The sequence below is a fragment of the Leptodactylus fuscus genome, chromosome 7 (assembly GCF_031893055.1).
Source record: "Leptodactylus fuscus isolate aLepFus1 chromosome 7, aLepFus1.hap2, whole genome shotgun sequence".
Lineage (NCBI taxonomy): Eukaryota > Metazoa > Chordata > Amphibia > Anura > Leptodactylidae > Leptodactylus > Leptodactylus fuscus.
In genome coordinates, this window is record NC_134271.1 from 34,627,905 (window position 1) to 34,643,831 (window position 15,927).

The 15,927-nt window shown below is 42.4% G+C and overlaps 1 protein-coding gene across 3 annotated transcripts in view; it reads right to left on the reverse strand.

The window, feature by feature from the left end:
- Window positions 1-7,952: 7,952 nt before the first annotated feature.
- Window positions 7,953-15,927, reverse strand: part of PACS1 (phosphofurin acidic cluster sorting protein 1) — a 53,783-nt gene continuing 45,808 nt past the window's right edge. For all 3 annotated transcript variants that reach the window (XM_075281593.1, XM_075281592.1, XM_075281591.1), the window contains exons 23-24: window positions 13,722-13,841; window positions 7,953-11,782 (exon numbers count right to left, since the gene is read on the reverse strand). In XM_075281593.1, the coding sequence (XP_075137694.1) occupies window positions 11,667-11,782; window positions 13,722-13,841 (236 nt within the window). In that variant the 3' untranslated portion in view covers window positions 7,953-11,666. The remainder of the gene's footprint in view (window positions 11,783-13,721; window positions 13,842-15,927) is intronic.

A 15,927-nucleotide genomic window follows, 5' to 3' on the forward strand; every position in this document is an offset into this window, starting at 1 on the left:
TGACTAATGATTTGGACACCGCATTGCAAATTTTATATGGCAGACCATAGCTTTTCTGAGAAAATCCCCAGTTTGTTTGGGTTTAACAAACGAGTATGTAAGGGATTGTTCATATCATGAATTCCCAGCGAAACAATATTTAGCGTGTAGAAACAAAAGCTTAACCACTTCCGGACCGCCCATAGACTATATACGTCCGGGAAGTGGTTGCCTAGTTCTGCCAGGACGTACCTGTACGTCCATCAGAACACAGCAGCTGCACGGAGATCGTGTAGCTGCTTTCACTAGGAGCTGGCTGTAACTTCAGCCGGAGCTCCCAGAGAGATGGCAGGAAAGATTTATTACCTCCCCTGCCTTCTCGATCGCTGTGTATACAGCGCTCAATGAGCGCTGTACACACAGGTATGGACGCAGCCATAATTCAGCTGCCCTCTGACCCGGCGGACACGTGATCCGCCGGTAGCAGAGTCTTACCAGAGCTGCTGGGTCCTACAGGATCCCAGATCAGCTCAGTAAGCTGTATATACAGCATGCAGGAGGCTGTATTCCTCCTGTATCTGAGGTTAAATGTAGCAGCCCCAGTTATAGGAGAAATCAGCCTCCAGTACAAAAAAATAAGTGCTCAAATGTCCCCAAAGGTCTCTTATCACCTTATGGGGACACAATGAAAAAAAATAAATAAAAATATAATAAAAAAGTTTTTAAAAAATGTAAATAAAATAATAAAAAATAAATAAATAATACGCTAATAAAACGCCGTTATTAAAGGTTATAGCCCCACCCCCAATGACTCCATGCAAAATAAAAATTAGCATAACGGAGAGGAAAAACTATATTATAAAGTTTTTCAGTGACACTTTGTGTTATTAAATTTAAAAAATAAAAAAAAAATGAAAACCAGACACAATTTCCCTCCTATTTTGTTTATATTTTCCTGGATATAAAAAAAATTAAAACACATCGAAAATAAAGATAACATAAAAATAAAGCCCTATGTGTCCCCGAAAAAAGATGCAAAAATTAGTTGACTGAGACATACGGGAAAAATGTTACAGCCCTCAAAACCGCACATACAAAATAAACCTAAAATGTGTCTGGTCCTGGACCACAAATTGGCCCAGTACTGAAGTGGTTAAAGGGATTCTACCATTAAAACTTTTTTTTGTGGATAAAACGTCGGAATAGCCTTTAGAAAAGCTATTCGTCTCTTACCTTTAGACGTGGTCTCCGCCACGCCGTTCCTCCAAAATACAGGTTTTTGCCGGTATGCAAATTAGTTCTATCGCAGCGATGGGGGCGGGCCCCAGCGCTCAAACAGCGATGAGGGCGTCCCCACCGCTGCCAGAAAAGTGTCTCCAAGCGCCACCTCCTTCTTCGTCCGCCGCGTCATGTTCAATGTCTTCTTCCGGCGCAGGCTCGTAACCTAGCAGAGCAGAGCAGACTGCGCAGGCGCACAGGCCACGGGAAAATGGCCGCTAACAATACTGTGCAAGCAGCCTTTTTCCCGTGACCTGTGCGCCTGCGAAGTGCTCTGCTCTGCTAGAAGTTACGAGTCTGCGCCGGAAGACATTGAAGATGACGCGGTGGACGAAGAAGGAGGCGGCGCTTGGAGACACTTCTCTGGCAGCGGTGGGGAGGCCCTCATCACTGTTTGAGTGCTGGGGCCGCCCCCATCGCTGCGGGAGAACTCATTTTCATACTGGTAAAACCCGGTATTTCTAAGAAACGGCGCGGCGGAGACCACGTCCAAAGGTAAGAGACGTATAGCCTTTCTAAAAGCTATTCCGACTTCTTATCCACAAAAAAAAGTTTTAATGGTAGAATCCCTTTAAGTAGAATATATGGTTGTGTTTTACTCAATAGTAATTGAATCATGGGCAATTATAATCTTGAACTAATTTAGTATCTTGAGACATCTGTTTACATTCATCATAATTTGTATATTGCTCCCAAGAGACCAATTATTTCACTACTACATACACTTTCTATATATTATTCCAAAGGAATATAGAAAATATTAATGATGAGAGATATGAGAAAGAAAAGCAATGGTAAGATAATTTAGGAAATAAACAGTGAATGAAATACAGTTCCTTCAAAGTTATCATCTGATGACGCCATTTAGCACATTCATTTTTGGGGATTTATGTTATTACGTATATATCATGTTACTCTATGTAAAAGTAAGCCTAAAGGCTGTTTCACACAGACATGACCTGACCCAGAGAAACAGTCCATGTAGTTCACCTGATGGACGCCTGCTGCTTTTTTTTTTTTTTTTTTTTTTTAAATGCCGCTACTTGCTGGTAACCCCAGCAGGTAATGGCCCTATTTACTTACCTATCCCTGTCCCTGCAGGGTAAGTAAGACAGCCGGCCCATGTCAAGAGTATTTGTTGGGTGAATCCCAAGAAATACTGGTATTATTGTACTCTGATGTCTCTTCAGACCCCAAAGTATAGTAATCAGAGGCCCAGAGAAGGTGAGCAAACATAAAAACCAGTGTTACTTACCTCTCCTGGGCTCCATGCTGTTTTGGGGCCTTTGTAGAGATCCGCCACCAATAAAACAATAGAAAAAAGCTGGAGAGAGGGGGGTGGTTGAGGATGTTGGCTGGGGAGAGGGGGGGGGGGGTTAGGGATCCGGGTTTGGGAAGGGGGGAATTGCTTGGGGAGGGGGGCGCAGGAGAGTAAGGGGGTGCCACGGGAGAGAAGGCTGGGGAGGCAGAGTCGGGGTGCAGCAGGAGAGACGGGGGGCCCTGTGAGGTTGGAGTCGCCATGGGGGTGCTGTGGTGGGAGGGGGCCCGGCCCATGCAAGACGGAGGGAGGATGGGGCCGCCAGGGCGGGAAGGAGCATCAGCCCAGGAGTAGAAGGGGACAGGTGCGTGGAATGGGAGTCAGAGGCAAGCGGTAGGTAGAGAGACCACGATGCCAAGCGAGGGGCAATGGGGGCTGGGGGCATGCAGGGGTAGGCACGTGTGCGCACCGCGAATCACTAGTGACAGCGATTGGCTAAATATAAGCGGCACAGTGCCACCGCCAACCCGCAGACGAAGTTGCGGGCAGATGCTAGTCTATAATAATTAGAAATCGCCACTCAGGCAAGAGCTCCAAGCTGACTTTTCATTGACTTTGTTGTCTTCTGTGATAAGCTATGACACTTCAGCTACAGTCCTATGAAAAAGTTTGGGCACCCCTATTAATCTTAATCATTTTTAGTTCTAAATATTTTGGTGTTTATAACAGCCATTTCAGTTTGATATATCTAATAACTGATGGACACAGTAATATTTCAGGATTGAAATGAGGTTTATTGTACTAACAGAAAATGTGCAATATGCATTAAACCAAAATTTGACCGGTGCAAAAGTATGGGCACCTCAACAGAAAAGTGACATTAATATTTAGTAGATCCTCCTTTTGCAAAGATAACAGCCTCTAGTCGCTTCCTGTAGCTTTTAATCAGTTCCTGGATCCTGGATAAAGGTATTTTGGACAAACAATTCAAGTTCAGTTAAGTTAGATGGTCGCCGAGCATGGACAGCCCGCTTCAAATCATCCCACAGATGTTCAATGATATTCAGGTCTGGGGACTGGGATGGCCATTCCAGAACATTGTAATTGTTCCTCTGCATGAATGCCTGAGTTGATTTGGAGCAGTGTTTTGGATCATTGTCTTGCTGAAATATCCATCCCCGGCGTAACTTCAACTTCGTCACTGATTCTTGAACATTATTCTCAAGAATCTGCTGATACTGAGTGGAATCCATGCGACCCTCAACTTTAACAAGATTCCCGATGCCGGCATTGGCCACACAGCCCCAAAGCATGATGGAACCTCCACCAAATTTTACAGTGGGTAGCAAGTGTTTTTCTTGGAATGCTGTTTCTTTTTGGACGCCATGCATAACGCCTTTTTTTTATAACCAAACAACTCAATCTTTGTTTCCAAAATGAAGTTGGCTTCTCCAAATGTGCTTTTGCATACCTCAGGCAACTCTATTTGTGGCGTACGTGCAGAAATGGCTTCTTTCTCATCACTCTCCCATACAGCTTCTCCTTGTGCAAAGTGCGGTGTATTGTTGATCGTTGCACAGTGACACCATCTGCAGCAAGATGATGCTGCAGCTCTTTGGAGGTGGTCTGTGGATTGTCCTTGACTGTTCTCACCATTCTTCTTCTCTGCCTTTCTGATATTTTTCTTGGCCTGCCACTTCTGGGCTTAACAAGAACTGTCCCTGTGGTCTTCCATTTCCTTACTATGTTCCTCACAGTGGAAACTGACAGGTTAAATCTCTGAGACAACGTTTTGTATCCTTCCCCTGAACAACTATGTTGAACAATCTTTGTTTTCAGATCATTTGAGAGCGGGCTGTCCATGTTCGGCGACCATCAAACTTAACTGAACTTGAATTGTTTTGTAAAGAGGAATGGTCCAAAATACCTTCATCCAGGATCCAGGAACTGATTAAAAGCTACAGGAAGCGACTAGAGGCTGTTATCTTTGCAAAAGGAGGATGTACTAAATATTAATGTCACTTTTCAGTTGAGGTGCCCATACTTTTGCACCGGTCAAATTTTGGTTTAATGCATATTGCGCATTTTCTGTTAGTACAATAAACCTCATTTCAATCTTGAAATATTACTGTGTCCATCAGTTATTAGATATATCAAACTGAAATGGCTGTTGCAAACACCAAAATATTTAGAACTAAAAATGATTAAGATTAATAGGGGTGCCCAAACTTTTTCATAGGACTGTATTTATCTTGCTGCATAAAGTCAGGTAAAATTTGCTTCATCTGAAAGCAGGGACTTCTGATTTATGCTTTCATATTCATATTATTTTTACCTTTTACCAAACTTTCATTAAACAGTATTACCTTTAGGGTGGAAAATGAGGAACGTTCTTTAATCCTTTTAAAACAATGTGAGGTGGAACTGCTCCGGAATTGGGGGCGGATTTCATGGCAAATTCCTCCATGTACACACCCTTATAGACTTCACTGTCTTATATATGCAATGTATAAAGATTAATAATAAATAAGGATATGTATAGGTGTGTATACTACACACAATAGAAAACAAACGATCCCTGCATAAACATCTTTTTTTTTTTTTTATTGTATTTTGCTTTTTCAGATACTTAACATTCTCTCTCTTTTGTAACCAAACACTTATAATCATGAAATAGTTGCAGGGTCATATATTGCAAATATTTCTCCAGGGAAATATACCTTGGTTTGTGTTTTTATACAGGCCACCATGATTCCTTAGGGGCTGATTTAGCTTTGCAGTTGGCACAACTTTATGTGTAAAGGGAATTGAGAACTCTCCCGGTTAGAGGAGAGTAAATAATAAATGTTTACCAGCACAGAAGTTGCCGGCAAGAAAGCATTTTGTGCACAAAGCTGCAATTGTGTTTAATTGTTGAATGAGCATACAAAGCAAATTTAAGGGGATTAGGTAGAATTAAAGTATAAAATTAGCGAGGACTGGATTTCTACATGTACATTCTACATACAATTATACATTCCTGACCCAGACTTTATGGCAGAGCCCTATGTTTCAAATCTGTTGTGTATGACTTGGTAATGATTTGGAGATTGCTTTTTCATGACATGGTATCGTCTAGTCCTTTACTCACCTAATCCACCCACTTCCCAGAAATAACGACACAATACAACAAGGTGGATTTTAAATGGCCACAGCAGCCATATTTATTAACAAACAAATAATAAATAATCCTGGTCACGTTCCTGAGCCACCAGTAGAACTAGGGAGATCCTCGGAGCCCACAATCCGGCCTAGAGTCCGCTCTTGTATTTACCTCCAGCCGTCCGCCCAGCTCAGAGGCAGAAACTCACCATAGCCAGGTGAGATAGGGGAATTAAACTATTCCCCAAATCTAGGCCCTTTCAATCCTTTATTAACGATGACATTAATTGGGGAGTCCAGAGCCCCCATGGCTCCCACCCCAACCAGATCACCATATCCAGCCATCCAACTCCGAGGAGCTCCCGCCAGGCTGCCGTGACAAATCATTGGCCACGACGGAAATCCCTCCTCTCCAAGCGACTCCTTCAGAAGTACCTGAAACAAAGATAAAGAACACAGGCCAAACAAACACACATCAATCACAGACAAAAAACTTAAGGGGGGAGGGTGGGAGATTCACCCACAATGCTTCCTCACGGCGACTCCCGTTACAGTTCCCAGGCCTTTCATTATATATGGGTGTCACTGCAACCAAACTATGTGACACCCATGATTATATTTGATCCCACCAATGGCTGCTGTCCAGACGAGCCAACGTCATGTGGGGCCTCCCCTTAAAGCTGCGCTCAGTCCGGCCCCCTCTTGACACAAGCACTGTTCCTAAAGCACAAGGTCCATGAGGTCCTCTTTGGTGGTGACAGACTCGCAATCCATCCACTGCCAGAACCACACGAACAGCTGGACCGCCACATCCTCATGGGTCTCCATAGGTTTTCTCTGCAGACCCCGTAACTTCAGACGATACACCTCAGACGTGAGCTGGTATCTCAGAATTCACTTCGCTTTGACGGTCTCATAGTCTTGGTTCTTTTCAGCTGGTAAAATTGTATCCGTATCTAAAGCTTTTCCCCTCAGCCGGGGAGTCAGGTATCAGACCCAGCCGGACCAAAAGTCCCTGTTTGGTTCTAAGACAGGAAAGAACTCGCATCGGAGCTTCAGTGTTTGGGCTCCTGGAGTTTGTGAAGGGGAAGAGTGCGCCTGCTGCAAGCCCTCCAGCTTTTTTAGCTCAAGCTTGTTCTCCCACTCTGCATGGCGCTCTGCAGCTTCCCTCTCCGTCTGATGTTCTGCAGCAGCAGCTCGTTGATATTCAAGGATCAACTGTAGGCGAGCGTTAGCGTTACTGGGGCCCAGTCTTTTCCCTAGAGGGCTTGGGCTGATTGTCACACCAGGCGAAATAATCTCTGGGACAAGGTCAACGGCTGGACTTTCTGTAGTGGTGATGGTTTCTTGCCCCAACACTTCAAGGCTTTCCAATAAAATGTCACTTTTGCCTCAAATATTTCCTTTTCACAAGGAGTTAGAACAGGAAAAGCAGGCCACAGTTTTTAACCAATTTCTGCTGAATAATACAATATCCCATATGTTGCTGTAAACTGCTTTATGGCACCAAGCAGAGCTCAGAAGGAATAGAATACCAATACCCTTCTGATGGCAGATTTTGTTAGAATAGTTTATAAGTGCCATGTTGCCTTTGTACAGCCCCTAAAGTACCAATGAGAGAAAAAAAAATTTTTTTTTCTTCCAATAAAATGTTGCCATAGTTCTAAATTTAAAATTGCACACCCAGAATTTGCTACAATATTTCTACAGAGTGGAAGGAGAACTATTAAGGTCCATTCACGTGGAGGAAAATGGAGAGGAATTTGGTGTGGAATTACAGCACGCTCCCATAGACATAAATGGAAGCACCTGGCACGCAGACACTGCTGGCGGCCGGCCGCTTAATACTTACCTCTTTTTCCTGAAAAGAGCAGATGTTGCGCCCGGCTGTGCATCTCTTCTATTATTCTGGCGGTTACCCAGTCACCTGTATTATGCAATGCCACGGAGCGGGAGACAGCATAGCCGGAAAATACATTAAACAAGGTGCACAGCCAAGCGCCGCATCAGTGCTTTGTAGGAAGAAGAGGTAACTAGAAAACACCCTACACCCTGGAGACTGTGTAGAGAGGGGGCCTATGAAGCCTCGTGGTACAGCAGTTAGCTCTCTCTTTGGCTGGAAGGACCACAGCACTCCCAAGTTATAGAGTTCACCTCATTGCAGCCGCTGGTATATTGTTTGATACCTGTGGTATAGATCATAGTCAAAGTAGAACACCTCTCTATGTAAACCACAAAAACTTTAATGAAAACAATAATTAAAAAAAACAACAATATAAAACATAATAAGCTGTGAAGCAAATTATATACATTTGTGCAACACCAGACAAATGGTATAAGAGGTCATCGAACAACATCAGAAATTAGGAAAAAGGATGCAAGACTGTGGAGTAGGCCTTGGACAATACTCCACTGAGTTGAACTATATTGTGCTTTACAAGTAGTAGAATTGATCACCACATATTAAGACAGTAAAAAGAAGTCAAGCAATAAAAGCTGACCGACCAAGAAGGCAGTGTATAAATACAGGACTGCGGAGTGTATGTAGGACTCTAGAACCTGGAGTGTAACGTAGTTTATGACTTTATATACTCATCTCTTTAACTGGTTTATTGGTGATATGATGTAGTAGGCCTTCTTCATCATTTTGACCTGCTGGATACACCAACAATTTATGGCAATTGTGATAAGGTAACAGCATACATGTTGCAGGAAATCACAGGGCACAGTAAATATACAAAGGCATATGTAACAGTGGTATATCGTATGCAACATATAGCATGTAACATATCTGTGCACATTGCAACAGTGTGCGTCTGCAATCTGACAGTGAATGAATGGCCACTATTTTTAGACATATCCCACACACAAAACACACGACAAATATTACATGTAACAGTTCATGTCAGGCAAGTATATTCGTGTAACAGGGTCTGAATTGTTTGTATAGATGTAACAATATATGTGAAGTATATTTATACATGTCACTTAATTTAGCTTTTGCTATATCCCACCCAAAGAAGCATCTAAACCATAAACCTATCTTGCGCCTCTAGTTACATACTGAATACCAAGTTATACAATTTCTATAAAGTGGAAATAGTATAGCATTGCTTGCTAATGAAAGCGGATGGGGCCGTGTGCAGAAATCAGCATTATATCGTCTGTAAGTACAGTAGTCTTTTACTTTGGTAACAAAGTTAGGCACAACGCATTTCCAATTTACCACCATCATATTTATCAAACCGGTCTGTTGCCCATGGCAACCAATTACAGTACATCTTCAGTTTGAAAAAGAATGCTCCGATGGGTTGTCACAGCATTGTTTTTGTTGCGGCTTTTTGAGCCAAAGCCAAGAATGGCTTCAAAACGAACGAGCAATATTTAGGAAGCTCTCATACTTCTATCTTCTGCTCACTCCACTTCTGGCTTTGGCTCAAAAATAAAAAAAATAAAAAAAATCTGTGTTTCCACAACGTGGGGCCTCAGCCTAAAATGGTTTCATAAGTGATGGCCCTATGTATAGCTTGTAGGTCCGAATGTATTCATTATATGTGCATAGGACTTTTACGACTTCTCACTTGCAAAGATTCCATCATTTTAACATGAGCCCATTCATTACTACTTATGTGTCCCATACCTAACTAATAGGGGGCCCTATACCTACTTGTAACTTAGTTGCATCTAGGGCTTTGTGCACATCTTACATTACAAATAAACACAGCTTTTTTTTTTTCTTTTATGAGCTGGCTCACAGTTTATCACATTTGGCCATGTCTGAAGAACTGGGCTCAAGTACTGCAAAGCAATTATAGTGCTCCGCAAAGAGAATGAAGTGAAAGAAAGTATTTTCTAACTGGGGTGGTTAGATGCAATTACTCACAAGGGTGGAGGGCTGGGGGAACTGCGCTACTGGAAATCGTGATCCACAGTGGGCAGTCTAGTACAATGTCATGTATGTCAGTGAGGGAAAACTGAGGATGGTAGTTGGGAATTTTAATGTATACGGAAGGAGGACCAAAGAGTAACTGATCTTAGCTGTAAAGTTTGGCAAGTTAAAGAAGTATATATGACACAGTAATACAGCTAAAGTATCTGCAGGACAGGCTCTTTCCAAAGGATCTTTCAATACATTCACCAACTCCAGTCCTTAGCATCTGTTAATAGATTCCATGTATTCCAACATAGTTGAAATGTTTTCTGTAGCTCCCACCATTCCTGAGCAATAAAGGTACAGTTCATTTTGTTGCCCGGTAGGCTTAGTCTCTGTACTGTTAAACTGGGGGTAATTCAGAGCTCCAATCAGAAGTGGAAAGTGTCAGAACTAGGAATCACACCCCTTACCTGCTCCTGCCTGACATGGCCCTCCTGACAGTACAGAGCCTACATAGCATCAAAACAAACTGCACTTATTGCTCAGGAATCGTGGGAGCCAATGAAAAAAATGTCAAGTGTGCTGGAACCAATGCCCATTAAATTATGCAAAGAGTTGGCTTGCCAGATTTAGTGAAAAGGGTCCTCTTTAATTTGCCATCCTGCAGTCCCTGCAACAACCAGTTGTTTTAGGCAGCTGATAAGAATAAAGGGTCGCCACTAGCTGCTAAATTTCTGGAAAAGGCAACACGAAGCCAACACTAGGTAGAGAAAAAGAGAAAAGCAGGCACAGGAGGTGGTTTTTTTTATGAAATCACATTCCATGGTTTGAATAAAAAGGAATGGGGCATAAATTCATTAAGGACACATTTTTACTGAATGGGAGGGGGCATAAATGTATTCATAAAAGCCACTTACATTTAAGAAGGACAGAGAGAACATGGATGTCAGATTTGGCAGAGCTGTGGTGTGGATATTGTACTAAAAATCCACACCATAAGGATAATCTTTTGAAAACTCTATCCACGTGTAGCAGAAAAAGTGCACAAATAAATATGAAATATACAGCATGTTCGTTATGTTGTGCAAAAGCTGCATTTTCTTTTATCACAGTCTACCCTTTCAATGTACAGGGTAGAATTAGCAGTAAATATGTGTTAAGGTGAAAGTCAGGCATAATCTTTTTGGGTCTAATGAGCAGAGAATAGGTGGTCCATAGAGATGAGCGAATACTGTTCGAAACAACCGTTTCGAATACCACGCTCCCACAGGAATGAATGGGAGCGGCCAGCGCGCAGGGGGCCAGGCGGCATCCATTCATTCCTATGCAGCGAGGTATTCGAAACGGCCGTTTCGAATACTATTTGCTCATCTCTATTGGTCCAGAGTTTGTTCTGGAGCCCATAGGACTTTAGTTAGATCAGTGGTACAATATCAGCATAGATTTTACTTCATACCATAAAGCAGCAGCTTGTTGGGTCATAAACAAAAACTATGGACTAAGAGAAAGCTTCCCCCACACAACAGCAGCAGGAAAGAAAGCAGGAGCACAGAAAAATGTAAGGTAAAATAAGAGGCTTTCTCCATAGAGACGCTCATCAAGCGGAGATTACAAAGCAGCAGAGACAGCAGGAATGAAATAGACAAGACACACTATGTAGAGCAGATTAATAACAGACACTGTACAGAAGTTACACTACACTGGGGACTTACATAAGATATAGATCTGGCACATAAATAGATGAGCTGGCAATATGGCTAAGATAACGCATCTTCAGAACTAAACATCTAATAAAGTGTTTATATGCAAGTATGTCTGCGGAGGACACAAACACCTTCTTTGAGTTCAATTTGCTTTCCCTACTTGAAGTTTGTTGGCTAGACTGAAAAAACACATAATATTTTAGACATATTGTATATGTAACATATGCCAAGTGTTGGTCAATACCCCGATGTTCACACAGGTACAATGTAACAGATGGTGTCATTACCAACATGTCTAGTCAGATGTCATGAAAATGTTAGTAGGCACAAAAATACAATACATCATCACAGTTTACTAGAATTGCATGTGTAGAAGTCAATGTTAAAGAGTGAGTAGCTAGCGCCTCCTTGTGATGACTTTAGGGAAGAACAATCAGGGTTTTCCGGCGGGACTGAACACACCGACAGGAAAGTATTTGACGTGAGTCGGCCACTGAGAAGCCACCTGGAAAAACTTCACATCACTGAAGAGTCGCCCGTCAACTGTGACTGAAAGACAAGAATAAAAGCACAAAAAAAATGCAATATAAGGTTAAAAAGAAAGGACTAGCTGAAGCTTGGAGAGTTTGACAGAAAGAGATCATTATTAGTTATGTTTTATGTTGATTTGTGACTATAAAAAGTTTTCCCACAAAAACAAGTTATGCATAGGATAAGAGATAACCTGCATATAATTGGGTGTCAAACTACTGCTCAGACCCCCACTCAGCAGAACAGGGGACTTATTGCTCACCATCTTCTTCTGAGTGGACTTCAGAATTAGGTCCAGAGAGAAATTAAAAATGTATGAGTCATGAAACAATGAATAGGATTTAAAAAAAAAAAAAAAAAATTAATGGTCATATTGTTTGCACTGTAATAGAAAGAAATAGCTGCAGTTTTGCGTTTAACTCATTAGGTATTTGATATGGTAATCACAAAATTTTTATTGTTTTTTTTTTTTTTTTGGACACATGTATGTTAAAGAGGACCTTTCATCAGATCAGGCACATGCAGTTTTATATACTGCTGGAAAGCTGACAGTGCGCTGAATTCAGCGCACTATCGGCTTTCCCGATCTGTGCCCGGTGTAAAGCGCTATCGGTCCTGGGACCGTAGCGCTTTAGTGTCAGAAGGGCGTTTCTGAAACTTAGCCAGGAACGTCCTTCTGCCTCGCTGCGCCTATCGCGCTGTACTGTGGAGCGGGGAGGAACGCCCCCTCCCTCTCCTGATAATACTCGTCTATGGACAAGCAGTGTGAGCAGAGGGAGGGGGCGTTCCTCCCCGCTCACACTGTACAGCGCGATAGGCGCCGCGAGGCAGAAGGACGTTCCTGGCTAACTGTCAGAAACACCCTTCTGACACTAAAGCGCTACGGTCCCAGGACCGATAGCGCTTTACACCGGGCACAGATCGGGAAAGCCGACAGTGTGCTGAATTCAGCGCACTGTCAGCTTTCCAGCAGTATATAGAACTGCATGTGTCCGGTCTAATGAAAGGTCCTCTTTAAAATATACTTCTATAGACGACATTGTAAGAATTATTATTTTCCACCAGTACGTGTAAATTTTGAACACTCGATACTCTCGAGCAAGTGACATAAAGCTGACTATGTGAGAAGCAAGGAAGCCCCAAATGAATTCCTGCCACTTTCAGCGTTTGTCCCTGAGACTTATTATCTATGTGGCAAATTTCATGCCAATCCGTTCAGTCGTTTTCAAGCTCTGCTACATCTGTACATACACAGCTCTGCTACATCTGGCAATTTGGATTAAAGGGGTTTTCCTATCTCAGTGTCTGAGCAGCTTCTGTGTTTTCTATGTGTTTACATAGAGAGATAGAGCAGGCTTTATCAGCAAAACTGCAAATAGCCGAAATCTCCTGCTGTTTAAGATAGTATGTGAACATAAATTCATAACAATTGTGAAGCCATGTCATTTACCAGGATAAAAAGTAGCCTGTGTGTTAATCCAGGTTACAAACTATCTATTTGGCAAACTTCATCCAAATCTGTTCAGTCGTTTTTACGTGAAAGAGTAACACACACACAAACCCACAAGTTTCACATTTATAATATTAGTAGGAAGGATTCTGAATGGTGCGGTGATCAGGCAGCATGCGCTGCTTCATTTATATCAACAGGAGCACCAAAGATAGCTGGAACCAGAGCACCATTCGCACCCTCTCTGATCTACAAGTTATCCATTATCCTATGGAAAAGGAATAACTTGCTCTCATAGGAAAACCCCCTGAAGACCAACATGGCTGCACTTTCTGCTCTCTTGCACACATTTCCTTATCCTTTTGTTCATAACACAACAATTAGATAACAACTGTATAAAATATATAGACATTTTATTTTATTTACTTTCTCTTAAATGTATGGAATACGGCTAAAGAATATACTGAATAAATAACTCCTATTTATACGCCTAGCTCACTATCTTACCTCGCAGCATAGTCTGTTGCTGTCGAGCAGAACAAATAAGTCTTGTGATTCCTTCTATTATCTGACTTTTGGCATCAGTTTCTTTTTCCTTTGGTTTCTTACTAAGAAAAATTGTTGGCACTGCAATAGAAAAGCAAAGTAAATATCATACTGCATTACCTATATCAAACCTCCAACTAACCGAACACTACAGACCAAAATAGCCACCAAATTATATATACACACGCATATGTCTGTATCTAGCAAGTGGTACAAAGGTAAGGAGACCCCGGAATAAATGAAAAATGGTGGTTAGGAATGCTGTCCTGTGTATGACATGTTGCTAGGGTTATGTAGATGTACGTATCTTTATTACATGCATAAGTCACATGCACCTCTTCCATTTAAAAAAAAACAAAACAAACCTAAACTATGTTCTAAGATGGCAGCTTTCAAAATGGCCACCGTGTTAGACAATATCCCCATATAGATTTGCCCCACTTCCCTTAGGAACATGCCAAACACAGGGTGTCGTTCCCAACCACCATTTTCTATTTATTCAGATGTCTCCTTACCTTTGAACCACCATATGCTAATAAGTTCTGCTTCGTGTAAAAACATACTTTAAACAAGATAGCTTTCTATAGATCAATATCTGGCTTTCCAGGCAACTAGTGGAAAGACCAGTCATTCCAGAACTTCTCCTCGAAAAGGAAGAAGGGTTATTGACTGTCATACTGGTGAAGCAGGGTATTAGCTGGCTAGAGGAGAGGTCAAAGACGTGGGTCAGAAGGGGTATGTCTCCTTTAAGCTAAGGCCCCATGGGCCGTAAACGCAGCGCTAAAGCACTGCGGAAAGAATCGCTGCGTGAACGCATTGCGGTTCTTCCCGCAGCACTTTAAAAAGAAAGTTCACAGAGTTTTCCTCCGCGGACTTTCTCTTACAATTATATCTACGGGGAAGCCGCCGGCGTTTCCGTAGATAAAATTGATATGCTGCAATTTTCAAAACCGCAACGGTTTTCCCCATTTCACTATTTCAGCAGCTTGCCTGTTGTCTCTTCTTCTCACTTCCTGTATTTCTCCCCCTCTTGCTGAACGAGACATGAAGTATCACAATACTTATGCAGGTCAGATAATATGCACATGCTTGTAGAGAACAGCCTCAGTGTTATCTGTGTGTTTACATAGAGAGATAACAGACTCGGCTTTATCAGCAAACTGCAAATAGCTGAACTGATTGTCCTGCTGGGAGAGCAGTAAGTGACATAACTTGTCCTATCTCACAAGTCTGTGGTTATGGTAATGCTGTGTCAACAATGGGAGGCATTAGTTGACATAACAGGCAAACAAAGCAAAGCAATATATTTAGGAAAAGACTTCAATTTAAATAAGCTAATACTATAGACAGGATCCTTGATATGAGAATATCGCTTTAAGAAGACTGCCTTTGCAAGCCACCTTTCAGTGTATAGAGCAGGGGTCCTCAAACTACGGCCCGCGGGCAACATGCAGCCAGCCGAGGACATTTATCCGACCCGCCGTATGTGTCCCGCGCGCAATCGCCTGGGTCGCTCACTAACGGGGAATCCAAATCCCCGATAGTGAGCGGATCGCTGCACATACAATTGAAAGCTGTCAGTGTAGGCCGTGCAAGCGCGGCCTACACTGACTGCAGAGAGTAACCTCTGCCCCAATGACGTCATCGTGCTTGCAGTCTGAAGGAGAAGGACGCTCTTCATGGGCAAGTATAATAGAGTGGTTGTAAGTCTGTGTTTGTTGTACTAAGGAGCATATAATACAGTAGGGTGGGGGATCGTACTGAGGAGCAGATAATACAGTGGGGTGCATAATGAGGCGCATATAATACAGTGGAGTGGGGGATCGTACTGAGGAGCATATAATACTGTGGTGGGTGCGCTACTGTGGAGTATATAATCTTAATTTTTATTTTTTAAACTATATTTCGGCCCTCCACTGGTTTGAGGGACAGTGAACTGGCCCCCTGTTTGAAAAGTTTGAGGACCCCTGGTATAGAGACTTAGATAATAAGAAAAGTGGCCTGCAATGGTAGTATTGACTCACGGGACAGGGATATATTAATTACCATTTTGTAAATCATTGGTGCAGCCCTATCTGGATTATGCAGTTCAGTCCAGGGCACCAGTACATATAAAGAATGCCCTAAAGTTGGAAAAAGTTCAATGGAGGACCACAAAACTGATGCG